The sequence below is a fragment of the Crocodylus siamensis genome, chromosome 5 (assembly GCF_052110815.1).
Source record: "Crocodylus siamensis isolate JL-2025a chromosome 5, ASM5211081v1, whole genome shotgun sequence".
NCBI lineage: Eukaryota > Metazoa > Chordata > Crocodylia > Crocodylidae > Crocodylus > Crocodylus siamensis.
Genome location: NC_143399.1, coordinates 72,556,516 through 72,569,823, shown reverse-complemented (window position 1 = coordinate 72,569,823; position 13,308 = coordinate 72,556,516). Strand labels below are relative to the sequence as shown.

At 58.7% G+C, this 13,308-nt stretch overlaps 1 protein-coding gene across 8 annotated transcripts; it reads left to right on the top strand.

Annotated features, from left to right (window-relative positions):
- The first annotated feature begins 287 nt into the window (after window positions 1-287).
- On the top strand, window positions 288-13,138 carry LOC149864234 (C-Jun-amino-terminal kinase-interacting protein 4-like). 8 transcript variants are annotated; one of them, XM_090048940.1, is made up of 27 exons: window positions 296-906; window positions 1,368-1,488; window positions 1,845-1,915; window positions 2,215-2,288; window positions 2,468-2,540; window positions 2,883-3,006; window positions 3,247-3,334; window positions 3,790-3,908; window positions 4,389-4,440; window positions 4,650-4,802; window positions 5,147-5,195; window positions 5,401-5,531; window positions 5,777-5,830; window positions 5,965-6,132; window positions 6,342-6,471; window positions 6,604-6,690; window positions 6,893-6,943; window positions 7,335-7,479; window positions 8,438-8,597; window positions 8,762-8,842; window positions 9,221-9,288; window positions 9,379-9,527; window positions 9,945-10,116; window positions 10,289-10,399; window positions 10,674-10,820; window positions 11,115-11,207; window positions 11,379-13,137. In XM_090048940.1, the coding sequence occupies exons 1-27, from the start codon at window positions 604-606 to the stop codon at window positions 11,477-11,479; spliced, it is 3,075 nt and encodes a 1,024-aa protein (XP_089905066.1). In that variant the 5' UTR covers window positions 296-603; the 3' UTR covers window positions 11,480-13,137. The 8 variants fall into 8 exon arrangements, 6 of the variants coding, with proteins under 6 accessions (XP_089905064.1, XP_089905067.1, XP_089905066.1 ...); XM_090048939.1 differs by having other exon boundaries at window positions 298-906; window positions 11,091-11,207; window positions 11,379-13,136; XM_090048938.1 differs by having other exon boundaries at window positions 295-906; window positions 9,221-9,527; window positions 11,379-13,138.
- Window positions 13,139-13,308: the final 170 nt, after the last annotated feature.

Genomic DNA, 13,308 nt, shown 5'->3' with positions numbered 1-13,308 from the left:
ATGGGGGGGGGCACCGGCACCCCCTCGCCCCGTCCCGTCCCGTCCCGCCGGGGCCTGGAGCAGCGGCGGCCCCTGGCGGGCAGCGCGGGCAGAGCGCCCGCAGGCGTCGCGGAGACAGAGGCCGCCGGGTGAGGATACAGCCCGCAGCCCCCCCCCGTGGGTCAAGCGGGCGGTGCGTCACATGACAGAGGGCAACTCCCACCGCCCTCCCGGAAGTCCGCTCCCTCCCCATTGGCCGCCCGTAGCGCGTCCCGCCTCCCCATAGGCTCGCCCCGCTCCAGGCCCCGCCTCCTCCCTCCCCTGCGCTGGCCGGGGGGGGCTGACCCTGTGACCCTGCGCGGACGCCGCGCGCCTGGCAGGTGTTGCGTGCACAGGTGTCACTCCCCTGGGGCGGCGCGAGGCCGGGGGCGCTGGGGCTTCCCGGCCCATCTCCGCCGCTCCGGGCCCCCGGGACGGGCCGCTCCGCTGCACCCCAGGGCGCCCCCGCTTCAGGACCCTTTGGGTTTTTCAGAAGCCTTCGCAAAGGAAAGACTTCCAAAAAACTTCCGTTTTAGCAGGGCCCCAGGGGCGCGGGAGCTGTCCCGATCCCCGAGCCTGGCGTGGATGGAGACACTGGAGGAGGAGTTTGGGGGCGAGGGGGAGCAGGGCACCCCCGGGGCAGATGAGGGGCTGGTGGGGGCACTGGCAGCAGGGCTGTATGGGGAGCTGGAGCGCCTGGTGGGGGCCTATGGCCCCGCAGTGGTGGCGGGGCTGTTACCCCAGCTGGTGGCTGCGCTGGAGGAGCTCGAGCAGGCAGGAAGGCAGCTCCAGGACCAGGACCATGCCCTGGCTGCCCTGCATGAAGACCAGGCCCGGCTGCTGAGCCAGTATGAGCGTGAGCGGGCCGGACGCACCCGCGCTGAGGAGGTGAGCCACTTGCAGGCCCCTGCTACTCCATCATCACCTTGGTTTTCCATTCCCTTCGCCTTGTTGCCCTGCTGCCCCATCAAGCTCCTGTCTTCCCCACCTGCACTTCGCCAGGTCCTCACACCCCTGCCAGCCCTTGCTTCACTATCCTGCCCCACAGACACCTCTGACCCTTCCCTGCACCCCTGCTATATCCTCCTATATCCCCTGCCTTTACTTCCACAGACCCCTGCCTCCCCCCACCTTTGCTGTGTCCTAGGTCCAGGTGATGCCCCTCACTCCTGACCCATAGCCCTACTGAGACCCCTGCTCCATACCTATCACTCCCAGCCCACACCCCTCATCTTGGTAGGATGTCTTCATTCCTGATCCATGGACCCCTGTGTGGTAGGGGCAGAAAGAGGGCATGGGTTGGGGTGCCCAGACTCCTGGGTGCCCTGTCAGCATGGCGTTCCCCACAGCGGTACATGGAGCTGGAGGACACAGTGGAGCAAGAGCGGAAGGGGCACCAGGCAGTGCTGACCCTGCTGGAGGGGCAGAGCCGGCTTCTGGAAGGCAAAGCACGAGCCTATGCTGACCAGGGTGAGCCCCACAGAGTGGTTGGGCAGGATACAGAGGTGCAGAATCAGGACTTGGGGATTCTTGGGAGAGCTGGGCAGTCCAGAGTATCTTGGGAGTAGGGGAGAGGTATGTGTCTCAGTCAGTGGTGTCTCAGAGTGCTGGAGACCCTATAATACACCAGAGTGCTGGAGACCCTGATAATACACCATTTTGACAGGCTTTTCCAGTTCCTGTGCGTGCTGGGGGGGGCATAGGCAGTGGCAAGGTGGGCCTCCTTTGCCCCACCCCTACTCAGAACAGTGCTGGAAGTGGGGGTGGAGTGTAGGCAGCAGCCATGGATGCAGACTCTGGCAGAATAACAAGGTCCTTTCCTGCAGTGGCCAGCCTGGAGGAGCAGAAAGCTTCCCTGCTCAAGGAGCTGTCAGCCCTGGGCCGGACCCATTCCAAGGTGAGTCTCCTTCCCCTGAATCAGACTCCTGCATCTGCCCTGAATGGCCTGCTTGTTCCAGCCCTAACCTCTGCCTGTACCCCTTCTCCTTGTTCTTTGGTCCTGCCTCTGCATGACTCCATCCCCTTTTGACTCCTCTTGGCATCTGCTTCTAGTCCTGGTTATGCTCCATGGCATGCTGGGAACCATGGTGGGTGGGTGGGTGGGGGCAGTAGGGCACCTTACCCATCCTTAGCCTGTCAGTGCCTCCCCTGTCGAAGCTTCCTGTACTCCCATCACCCTAATGGTGTCATTGGCAGGTGGTGAAAAGCTACAAGGAGCTGAGAGCCCAGAAGATGCCACTCCCTAGACCCTCTGTCTCACAACCCAGCAGGTGCGAGCTATGGGTGGGGTAGCAGAGGGCTCAGCAGGGGTGCTGTACTGCTTGGGTTGGGATGGGGCCTGGGTGGTGGAGCCATGTAGTGGGGACATTGGGGGCATTTTGTTGTGGGAGAGTGAGATTGCAGCTCAGCATGATTGTCTGGTCTTTGACCTCTTTGCCCGCTCCATTAGCACCCCAGAGCCCCCCCAGCCAACTCCTAGCCTCTTGGAACCCAGATGCCCACAGCCTCATGCTTTCTGCAAGGTGGGTCCTCTCTTCTGCTGTATTGTGTGATGGGGGACCAGTGGGAGGAGTTCAGCTGGCTAGGGAAAAAGTATGCGTGTATCTTGGGGTGCCCCTGGGTGGGCATGTGGCTGAGGGGCTCTAGACAGCTGCTTTTATATGGGGGTTCTTTTGTGAGGGAGCACTATGGAGGAAGGAGATCCTGGACCCAGCAGGTCAGGGTGTGAGGGTTGTCCCTCCCTGCATTGGGGGTCCTGGATCTGTTAGGGTGGAGCATGGAGGGGGACCCCATACCAGTCCCTGCAGGTCCCACCTCTGTGATTCCCTCATTAATTGGTGCCCTGGGGTGGTTCTGGGGTACAGGGCTCTGTGGAGGACCCAGATGCCACCTTGCCACCTGTGTCCATCGAGACCCGAGAGGATGGGCAGAGACACCCCAAGAACAGCCGCCCACTGTCTCAGGAGCTGCCTTTTCTGGAAGGAAATGGTAGGGACAGCAGTCTTTATCCTGTGGGGCCATCAGCCTAGTCTAGCTCCATCCCAGGAGTGCAGGCTGGAGCAGGAGCTGTGGGCAGGGTAAGAGGGCTGTACCCCACAGAGGTACTAGCCCCAATCTGGTCTCCAGGTGGGTGGGTGGGTGGGGGTGGAGTGGCTTACATTGGGGGATGGAGATGGTGGCTGAGACCCCCTTGACTCCTTACCATGATGGGGCTTTGCTGGTGTCTAGGCCACCTGGCGCTGTGCCAGCACACAGAGTTGGATGAGATTGTGCGTACCACCCCAGAATTGGAGCCCCAGCCAGAGCCCCTGAGCAGGTACTGGAGAAATGGAAAGGGGTGGACCATGAGAGACTCGCTTGAAACCAGCACCCACAGCCTCCTCCTTTGGGAGCATGGGGGGGCAGGGGAAGGGAGGATTTGAAACCCCAGTGCTTTGAGTGTTGCTGTGGAGGGAGGTACTCAAAACCACTAGAGAAATTCCCCATGCTGCTGGGGAGGAAGTGCAGACTGCAGCTGCTAGGGTGGGGGGATGGTGGGTGTCAACTGCTGTAAAATCCACCCAGCTGGGAGGGGAACCTGGAACAGCCCTGCTCCCCCATTCTCTGTCCTCTGGGGGGATGCGGGCTTCCTTTGCCTTTGTGACAAGCATGGGAAGCCCTGGGGATTGCCCAGCTCTGATGTAGTGGGGGAAAGCCTCTAGGACCACCCAGCTCTGACTGAAGGGCTCTGAGAGGCAACCCAGCTGTGACAGGAGGTGTTTCTTCCCACAGCACCCTAGACCCAATGCCACCAGAAGACCTTGAGCGCAACACAACATCATTGTTTGCGGAGGTGTCGAGGCTTGGTCTGGAACTTATTGGGGCCCTAGATGATGGGGCTGATTTGCAGGGTATGGTGACACCCGAGCTCTGAGTACCAGAACCCAGGCTTCAGCACCTGAGCTCTGATCCCAAAACCTCCCCCACCCTGCCCTGAACCCCTAACTTGGCCTCAGACCCTGGCACATGCCTAACATCCCTTCTCTGTGTAGAACCCTTCAGCCTTGGCCACGAGACACCACCCCACCCCACCCAGTTTCATACTGATAGATTTGAGGGCAGTGAGGGGCTTGCTTTGCTCCTGGTTCCTCCTGCCCCAGCCAAGGCATCCCTCCACTACAGCCCTGAAATTCCCTAAGTAGGCACAGAACTACTTAACCCCTCCAGTGTAACCCCAGAACCCCATTTAACCTCATAGGGCTCTGGGTCTGACTCTAGGCACTGACTGTTCAGGCTTATCCCCCTCATGAGGCAGAACAGCTGGGGGTCCCTGCCCTGTGGGAGTAGAGTCTCCCTGTCTCCCACACTGACACCTCCGTCTGTGGCTGCAGGAGATGCCATACAGGCGCTCGTCAAGGAGAATGCCAACCTCCGGGAGGTGAGGTAAGGGCCCCCCAAGCCCTCTGTATCGCACCCTGGGACCCCAGCTTGGGTCACCCTCTGCACCCACTGGCCCTGGGGGCTGAGACCTTGCACACTCATGGCATGGGTTTCTATCTCGGGGTCACTACTCTCCAAAGCTGTCTTGGCAAGTTAGACTCTGCCTCTACCACAACCCTTGGTATAGCTCAGGCCTCTCTGTCTGTTTGCAGGCATGAGTTGGAGGTAGCACGCCGGCACCTAGTGGCACGTGTGGAGGAGCTGAGTGCAGAGCGTGAAACACTGCGGGGGGAGTGTGATACTGCCTCCCGCACCCTGGGACGCTGTCAGGCCCGGTTGGATGAAACCGAAGCTGCGCTGGCAAGGTGGAGAGCTGTGGGACTTTTTATGGCCTTGCCATAGGAAGCAGTTGGCAACCCCTGGGAAAAGTGATGGGCTCTACACCCCAGATGTGCCACTTGGGAAGCAGGACCAGGAAAGAGCCTCACTTCTGATGTGCAGCCCTGTCCTCTTCCCTGCATGGCACTCTCCATTTTTATTCCCAATCCCCATCCTCCCAGCCCTAGGACCTCACCCTTGCCAGTGCCCCACTGAAGATGAGAATCTTGGAAGGCAGGCTGGGAGCATCTAGGGTTCCTCTCCAGCCCATTCTGCCTTCCAAGGCTTCCATGTGTCTCTCACTCTGCATTGTTCATTTCCCTTATTTCAGGCTGCGGCAGGAGTTGGAGGAAACTAAGAAGCAGAACAGTGATGCTGAGGTACTACTGGGACCCTGAACACCTGGGTCCCCTCCCAGCTGTGGGAGGGAAGTGGGGTCTGGTGGTTGGAGGGTTAGGGCTGGTAAACAGGACTCTTGGGTTTTGTCCTGGTTCTGGCAGCAGAATGGGGTCTGGTGAGATACAGTGGCAGTGATGGGATGTGGCTGGGAGCTAGGATGTCAGCCCTGGCATGTTCCCTCTGCAGGCTGAGGCTCCAGCGTCGCAGCGAAAGCGATTCACACGGGCAGAGATGGCGAGAGTGCTCACCGAGCGCAACCTGTATAAGGAGCGGTTCATGGAGCTGCAGGAGGCTGTACGACGCACAGAGCTGCTCAGGTCAGATGCAGCCCTGGAATGTGCTGCCTCTGGGGTTGGGCAGAGTGGGGGCTCATGACCCAGAGATTCCTTGTCCAGCGCTGAGGTGCGGATGCCTCTGTGGTAGTGCGTGGAGTGCACAGGCCGTGGTTGGCTGTGTGGATCTGTCATTAACCCCTTTAACTTGCACAGAAGTGCCAAGGGGGTGAGGGGTGCAGGGCTCCAGGGTCCCAGCTCTGATGCCATGTGTCTTCCTCTTGTCTCAGGGCATCACGGGAAGTGCAGGCAGCTCAGATGAAGAAGTCTTCCTTCTGGAAAATGTGAGTCTTTTTACCCCCCCTACCGTTCTTCTTGCACCCTTGCTGAGAGCCCCCCTCAGCCAGTGCGCCTGCCTTGCATCCCCTACTGAGGCTGATCTCCATCTCGTCTTCATCTTTCTCTTCTTTCTCCATAGCTTTGACCGTTTGTTTAGCCCTGGTGACTCCCCAGAGCGGGCCCCAGTGCAAGCCATCATGTCGGGGAGGTCTGGACCCTGCTCCAGCACCACTGGTGACCCCCATTGGAACAGTGGGCAGACTCCCACAGTGGTGAGATACGTGCCTCGCTCAGCCTCACCTACAAAGTGAGTAACAAGTGGTGGGGGTGGGGGTGGACATGACCTAGCAAGGAATCTGAAGGGGCATCACTTAGTGCCAGGCTGGGGGAGATGATTATCTGGGCAGAGGGGGTGGGGTGGTGGAGGTTGGTATCATGAAGTGTGAGGCTGGGAGAATTGGCACAGAGGGCAGCAATCCCAATGCACAACACTCCCTAATGTCTGTCCATTCCCAGCTCTGTGGAGTCTCCCGGCCTGTCCCCACAGCAGCAGAAGCGGTACCTTTACCGCCAGATCCGCACCCACATTTGGAGGGAGCATGGCCGCACCCAAGTCCATGGCTGGAGTCTCCCACACCCTCACCAGGTAAACCCCCTCCCCCCCAGCTGGCGTTGGAGGATGTCACTTAGCAACTACTGTTTCTTTAAGTCATCTTGGATAGGCACTGGTGAGGTGCCCTCTAGTGGGTAGAGGCCCAGCCTGCTCCTCCCATTGCAGGGCCCCAGTGAGACATCAGGGAGCAATAAGGATGTGCCCAGGCTGCTTCAGCTGCGCCTGCTGGACCAGAAGGATCCCAGTACCAAGGTGAGCAGTGTCTGGGGATGGGGAGCAAGATGAGGGCACCAGGGGGGCAGGCAACAGGGTGCAGTGTTGTATGTGGGAAGCCCACACCCACCCCAGAGGCAGATTATCTCTGCATTAGGGTGGGGTTGGTTCTGGTGTTTCAGGGGGCCTTTGGGGTGTGAGGATGGACTGCTGTCCCATGCCCTTCCTCCCTCCTTTGCAGCTGTGGTGCGCAGCTAGTGCAGCGGTCCTGGAGCCAGTTGGCAGCAACTCGGTGAGTGTCAGGGAGTCCCCTAGCTAGGGGGCTGAGATTTTTATCACTTTACTCTGAGGTTCGCATCTCTGAACCTCCATTTCTGGCAGGTCTTGAGCTGTGTCCACCCCCCACCTTGACTACCTGTTGGTGCTTCTCTATCCCTGGCACCCTGGAAATGGTGGGGATTCCTCTAATCTCAGGGTGTTTGTGCCCCCACTGCTGTTTTCAAGAGGAACCTGAGCAGTGTCATTGTCTTGGTGTGCTTCCTTCTTCCTGCAGCCCTATCTGGGCAGGGCCCCCCTCTCCCATGTGGTCCTCCCTATTTCTTGGTGGTCCCTTGGTCTGTCTTGGCCCTGGATCCAGTAGGGTGCCCTGCATCAAGGCATGTAATGGTGTATGTCTCCTGCAGGCTGTGCCTGCCAGCCTGGTATGGGTCTGTTCAGGGACCCCGTCAGCCAGTGAGGTGATGGTCCTTGATGTCACGCGCCCCAACCATGTGCTGGACCAGTTTGTTTTGCCCCATGCCCATGTGATCTGTGCTGCTTGGCTTCCCGGTGAGTGTAGAGGGGGTACTGGGGAGCCTGTAGTGGCCTAGAACATATGGACTAGGGTGTAGTTGTATGGACCGAGGGGACTGGATTTAGACTGCATGTGGAGCCGGGCGGAGTTTTATAGGGACCTGAGCAAATGAAGGAGCAGTGTATGCACCAGGAGGGTTAGCTAGGAGAGCTGTATAGATGGGGCTAAATGGCAGGAGGTTAAGCAGGGGCTCAGGTGGTGTGTGCATGGATAAGGAAGAATGTTTAAGGGAACTGTGAGGACCAGGATAGAAGAATTGAGGGCTGTATGGAACCAGCGTGGATGGAGGATAGGTGTATCAACCTAGCCTGGGGTCTGTGGCCTGTGCTGGCAACAGCATAGACCAGGGGTTGTCAACCAGGGGTACGCAGGAAGGCCCCAGGGGGTACGTGGTGGCAGTGCGTAGGAGCGGGGGTACTTGGGAAGCATGCTGCAGCCTACTGCTGTGTGCGTGCTGCTGCATGTGGCAGTGGCAGACGGGTGGTGCATGGCATCAGCACCTCCTGCCCCCGCCTCATTGACCAGCTGCTGGGGGACCCCTCCCCCCTGCTTGTCCAGGGGTACAGTCCAGAATGGGTACCCACAAGAGGGGGTACACTCCTTAGAAAATGTTGATAACCCCTGGCATAGACTATGATGCATCAAGAGTAGAGGGAGCAGGGCCTGCACAGACCAGCTTGGAATATGTATGGGTACGCCAGGTAATAGGTGGGAGTCTGGACTAGGCTCAGAGGTAAAATAGAGCAGGATTTGTATGGGCAGGGGTGGGTGGAAAGGCGCTTTCTTTGGATCATTCTAGGTGCAGGGCAGGGTTTGTATGGACTAGTGTTGGACATATATCCTTTATGGGCTAGGGGAGCCTGTGTGGGCCAGGTTAAAGTTGCTCTGGCCCCAGACCTCTGTTTCACAGGCTGTGCCCTGCTCCTGCTCCAGGTTACCGGGTGTCCATGGAGCAGAGCACAGAGCTGAGCCCTGAGATTCTGGATGACCCCCTGGCATCTAGACCCCCAGAGGAGGAGGTGGAGGAGGGGATTGCAGATACAGGCATTGCCAGTACGACTGCCACCATGTGGCTGGGCACCCAGGAGGGCAGGTAGGGAGAGACTGTGGCATGGACAGCTCCTGGACATGCCTCACTACAGCGGTGGCTGCATCTCAGCACTGGGTGAAGGGGTCTTTGTATTACCTGTCTCCAACATATCCTACCCCAGAGACAGCTGCATCTCAATGCCATCCTGACCCTGTTCTCCTTCTCAGCATCTTTGTATACTCGGCTGTGTCTGATTGGCGCCAGTGCCTCTCCAAAATCCAGCTCAAGGATGCCGTCCACAGCATTGTGTGAGTGTGGGGAGATAGGCAATGTTCAGGGTTGCTCCGCTTGTGGTCTCTATGGTCGGCTCGCTTCCCCCCCCCCCTTTCCCCTTCCATACTAGGGCTTCATGCTGGCCATGGGGCACAAGGTCTGGTACAGCTACTGCAGTTTTCTATGTGGCAGAGCCCTGTGGTACCTGCATTGACGTACAGGGAGGGAAGCATCTGGAGTAGATATGGTTCTTTGGGAACCTAGGAGAACAGCTCGTTGTGGGGCGGGGAATAAGAGAGCTTGGAAGGTCCCTGATTCATGCTGTTGCTGTCTGCCCAAGAGCATTGTGGGTAGGTCCTGTTTGGGGCAAGTGGTTAGGGTCCCATTCTGGCTGCATATCTCTCCCATTGCAGCCATGCTCAGGGGTACGTGGTGGCTGCACTGGGGGATGGGACCCTGGCCATCTTTCACCGCAACAATGGTGAGTTCTGCCCCTCCACCTCTTCCCCTTCCCCTTCCCCTGCCCTTATCTTGTTCCCTCCTGCACGTACCCTGCATACTCTGCCTGCAGCCCGGTGTTGGGACCTGGCACACCCCCGCCTGCTAGACCTGGGCCGCCCACACCAGTCCATCCGCTGTGCCGTGGCTGTGAGGGGCAGGATCTGGTGTGGCTACCGCAACCGCATCCATGTGGTAGAGCCCCCTGGTGCCCGCATCGAGGTATGTGGTGTGTGGGCTGAGGAGATGGAGAATGTGCGGTGGGGAGCAGAGAAAGATCTATGGGATCAGCTTTGGGAGGAGGAAGAGATTATAGGAGAGGACACTAGGGCAGGGGGATCTCCTGGGATCCAGTCAGCTTGGTTGGGGAAATGCCGAGGGGAGATTCCATGTACCCACGAGATTCTCAGTCAGGGTAACTTTTGGGATTTACCCTGGCAATGTCAGCAGGGGATAAGGGCATGTGTGCCTCCCAGAAAAGGGCCTAGGGAGATCTGGGGAACACCAGGCAGAAATCCTGAAGAACCAACTTGAGCGATATTTGGAGATGTAGGAAGATGTCACAGGTTCCACTCAGATAGCCCATGCGATTGGCTTGGGTGTTGTCAGTAGATCTTTGGACTTTTCCCTTTCCTGCAGCGGTCCTTTGCAGTGACTTTGCGCCCTGAGAGCCAGGTGCGGCACATGGTGTTGGCAGGTGCTGGTGTCTGGGTGTCAGTGCGACTGGACCCTACCCTGCGCCTCTTCCACGCAGATACTGGGCAGCCCCTGCAGGAGGTTGACCTGGAGCCCCTCATCCATGGCATCTTTGGTGAGGGGAAGAGAGAGTCAGCTCCAAGGTTTGCCAGCCCTGATTCAACTGGGGTGGCAGGTGCCTTTCTTTGACAGGAGACACCAGCTCCAGTCCAGGCGTGAGGAGTATCTGTGAGGTTGGGAGGTTCCTATCTGCAACAGAGGGTCTCACCTTGCATATTTCTCCACAGGCGCTACCATCCTGGGCTTCTCCCTGCAGGTGTCGGCACTTGGTGCCTTTGCCCGGCGCCTCTGGGTGGGCACGGCCAGTGGCACCATCCTCGCCCTGCCATTTGTCCCTGGTGAGTCCCTGTGTGTGTGCAAGCATACATGCATGCGCTGTGCACAGCATATGTGGAATATTACCCCTTGCTGGTGTGGGAGAGCACAGTGCTGCCTCCTGCTTGTGTGTAGGTGTGCACATGTGTACACTTGCAAAGACATGTCTTTGCCATGTGGATCAGTGAATGGATACTCCCCTCCCCAACAGTGGGGTTTTGAGGTAATCTAGTATGGACTTCCCCCTTGGTGGTGGGTGCTCTGTGCCCATGCACCACCTATCCCTTCCCCTTACAGAGTTCACAGGGGACTCTGAGGCTGCCATAGCTCCAGGCTGCCAGCCCAGTCCCTTGCCTGCCAGTGCCCCATACTGCACCATGGAGCAGGCACAGGCTTCCTACCATGGGCACCGTGATGCTGTGCGCTTCCTTATCTGCGTTCCAGGTATGTTTGGATTCCATCCTGGCTGGGGGGATTGAGAGAGGAGTGGGGTGTGGTGCGTTGGGGCTGGGAGCCAGGGTTCTTGGGTTCTTTCCTAGTCCTGGGAGGAGAGGGGTTTGGCGGGTTGAAGTAAGGAAGTTGGGAGCTGGGACACCTGAATTCTGTCCCTGTGCTGAGGGTATGGAGTTTCTTTTGCTTGCCCCCTGGAGTTTCACTCCTGCTGTGAGCCAACCTGAGGCCCATCCTGGCAGTACCCTTCTCTCCTTACCTTAGGCTGCCTTACCCCTTCACTATCAGGGAGCACTAAGAGCCTTCAGAAGGGGGAGGGACCATCATCACCTTCTGCCCTGGTGCTGAGTGGAGGGGAAGGCTATATCAACCTCAGGATTGGTAAGTGCCTACTGAGGGCAGGGCGTGGGATACTGCCCATGACACCCCACCCCAGAGGTAGCCGGTTCTTGGTGCTAAGCAAGGGGGCTTAGGTGGGGTGGGAGAGGGCCTGGGGTGGTGGGTGGGGGAGACCTGGTCCCTGTGACCCTGTCTCCCTCTTTCCCTTTGCAGGGGATGACTCAGATGAACAGTTTGGAGATCTGCTTGTGCCCAACCCCCGCCTGCGACGCTCAGAGCGCAGCCACCTCATCATATGGCAGGTCCAGGCCTGAGGCCATACCCATAGGCACCTGTGACTGCTGTCTGGGTCTGGGGGTCCTAGAGTTTTCTTCTCCATCTCAGCAGCCCCAAGCCCCAGTGGTTGGTCCCAGAGGCTACAAGCTGGACCCAAGGCAACTGGGAGCCACATTAACACCCAGAGCAGGGTGGGACAAGTTGGCTCCTCCCTCTTCTCTGCCCCCAGACCCTACCCCAGCTCTGTCCCCCTACCCCCATATCCCTGCAGTGGGGGGAGGCATCCATCTGGGACAGACTACTGCCTCTGTGTCCACTTCTTCCCTAACTCACTGTCTGCACCGCTAGATCAGGTACCTCCAGAGAGGTGTCACAAGCTCTGTATCCTTCCATCTCCTTCCTGCCCACCCTCCTCCCTACCAAAAGAAAAAGGCTTCTTGAAACTGTTCTTCCTTCCCCATTCTTGACTCAGGAAAACACCCAGCTGCTCAGGGCCAAAGGTCACCAGCAACCCTTCCCACATGCACAGTATAGGGCTAAGGTTCGCTGATAAGATTCCTTCCTTTTAGGGGACTGCCTGGACATCTGGGGTCATCCCCTAGCCTGGCCCTCACCTTGTGCCTCTAACTGGGGGTGGGCCTACTGTCATACTCAGGAGTATAGAGGGCAGCTGCCCTCAGAGGAATGTTTACAGCCCTCCCACCTACTTCTTGATCAAGCCCCATCCTCCTCCAGGTCCCCCCTCTTTCCCACCCTGGCTGCTCTGACTGCCCAGCCTGCTGTGGCCCTTCCCTCCATGTGGAGGGATGGGAGCAGATCAATCAGACCCTGGGCCTGGCCCCTGCTCCCAGTTGGAGGGGCTTGGTGGCTTAGAACAGGGGCACAGCAGTTGGATGCTTAGGTAATATTCCTACTTCTGGCCCCTCTCCCATGCCTCGGTTTCCCTCCACTCCAGTCACTCTATGCTTAGCTGTTCTGACTGCAGGGAACACCCTTCATGGCCTGGGACAGGCAGTGGGGTGAGGCTGCAGCAAGATTTCCTCCTAGGGAGGTGCATTCCGGGCTGGCGAGATGCCTTTGCTGCTACAAGCCCAGGGCTGGGCTTTGCCTCATGTCTGTCTGTCCGTCCATCCCACGCTGCCTTTGCAGTGTGGGCAAAGCCTCATTTTTCAAGGGGAAGGTTTCTAATAAAGTTTTATTTTTTTTTCTGGCCTGAAATGGCTGTGGTGTTTTGTAGCCTGCACTTCCTGGGGTGGGATGTGATCTGCTTCCCTGTGTTACCCGTGCCTCTCACTTACAGCCCATCAGCCCCCATGTTCCCTCCCTGCTGCAGTGGATTGCCAGGCAGGACTCTAGAACACCTGGGTTCTGTGATGCGGCTGGACACCAGGACCCTAGTGGTACTGTGTGACTGGCCCATCTGTCCATGCTGCCCAAACCAGTCCTGAAGAGGCTCAGAGGGGGCAACCTTGCCCCTGCACTTTCCCCACGGCTTGCAGGGGGTGGCCCTTGCATGGGACCAGAGCTGTCCCTTGCCCCTCAAGGGATGAGCAGGGGCTGGCTGCCCCCAGGGCCCCACCTGGCTCTGCTTGGCCTCCTCCTGGCACTGAGTCCTGGGTGTGCTGGTGAGAAGCCACTGACCCCTGGGGGGAAGATGGGGCAGGAAAAAGGACCCAGGTGCCTGGGGGATCAGTGCTGGTTGGGGACCGGGGGTGCTCACCTCCTGGGGCTAGTTATGTACTTGACTCCAAAGAGAGGGGACATGGGTGGGATCTTAGTGTCTGAGCAAAGTTGACTAGAGCCCAGGTCTCTGGGGGGCTAGTACAGAGATGGGGAGGAGCAGGGGAGGGTAGTGTAGGTCAAAGCT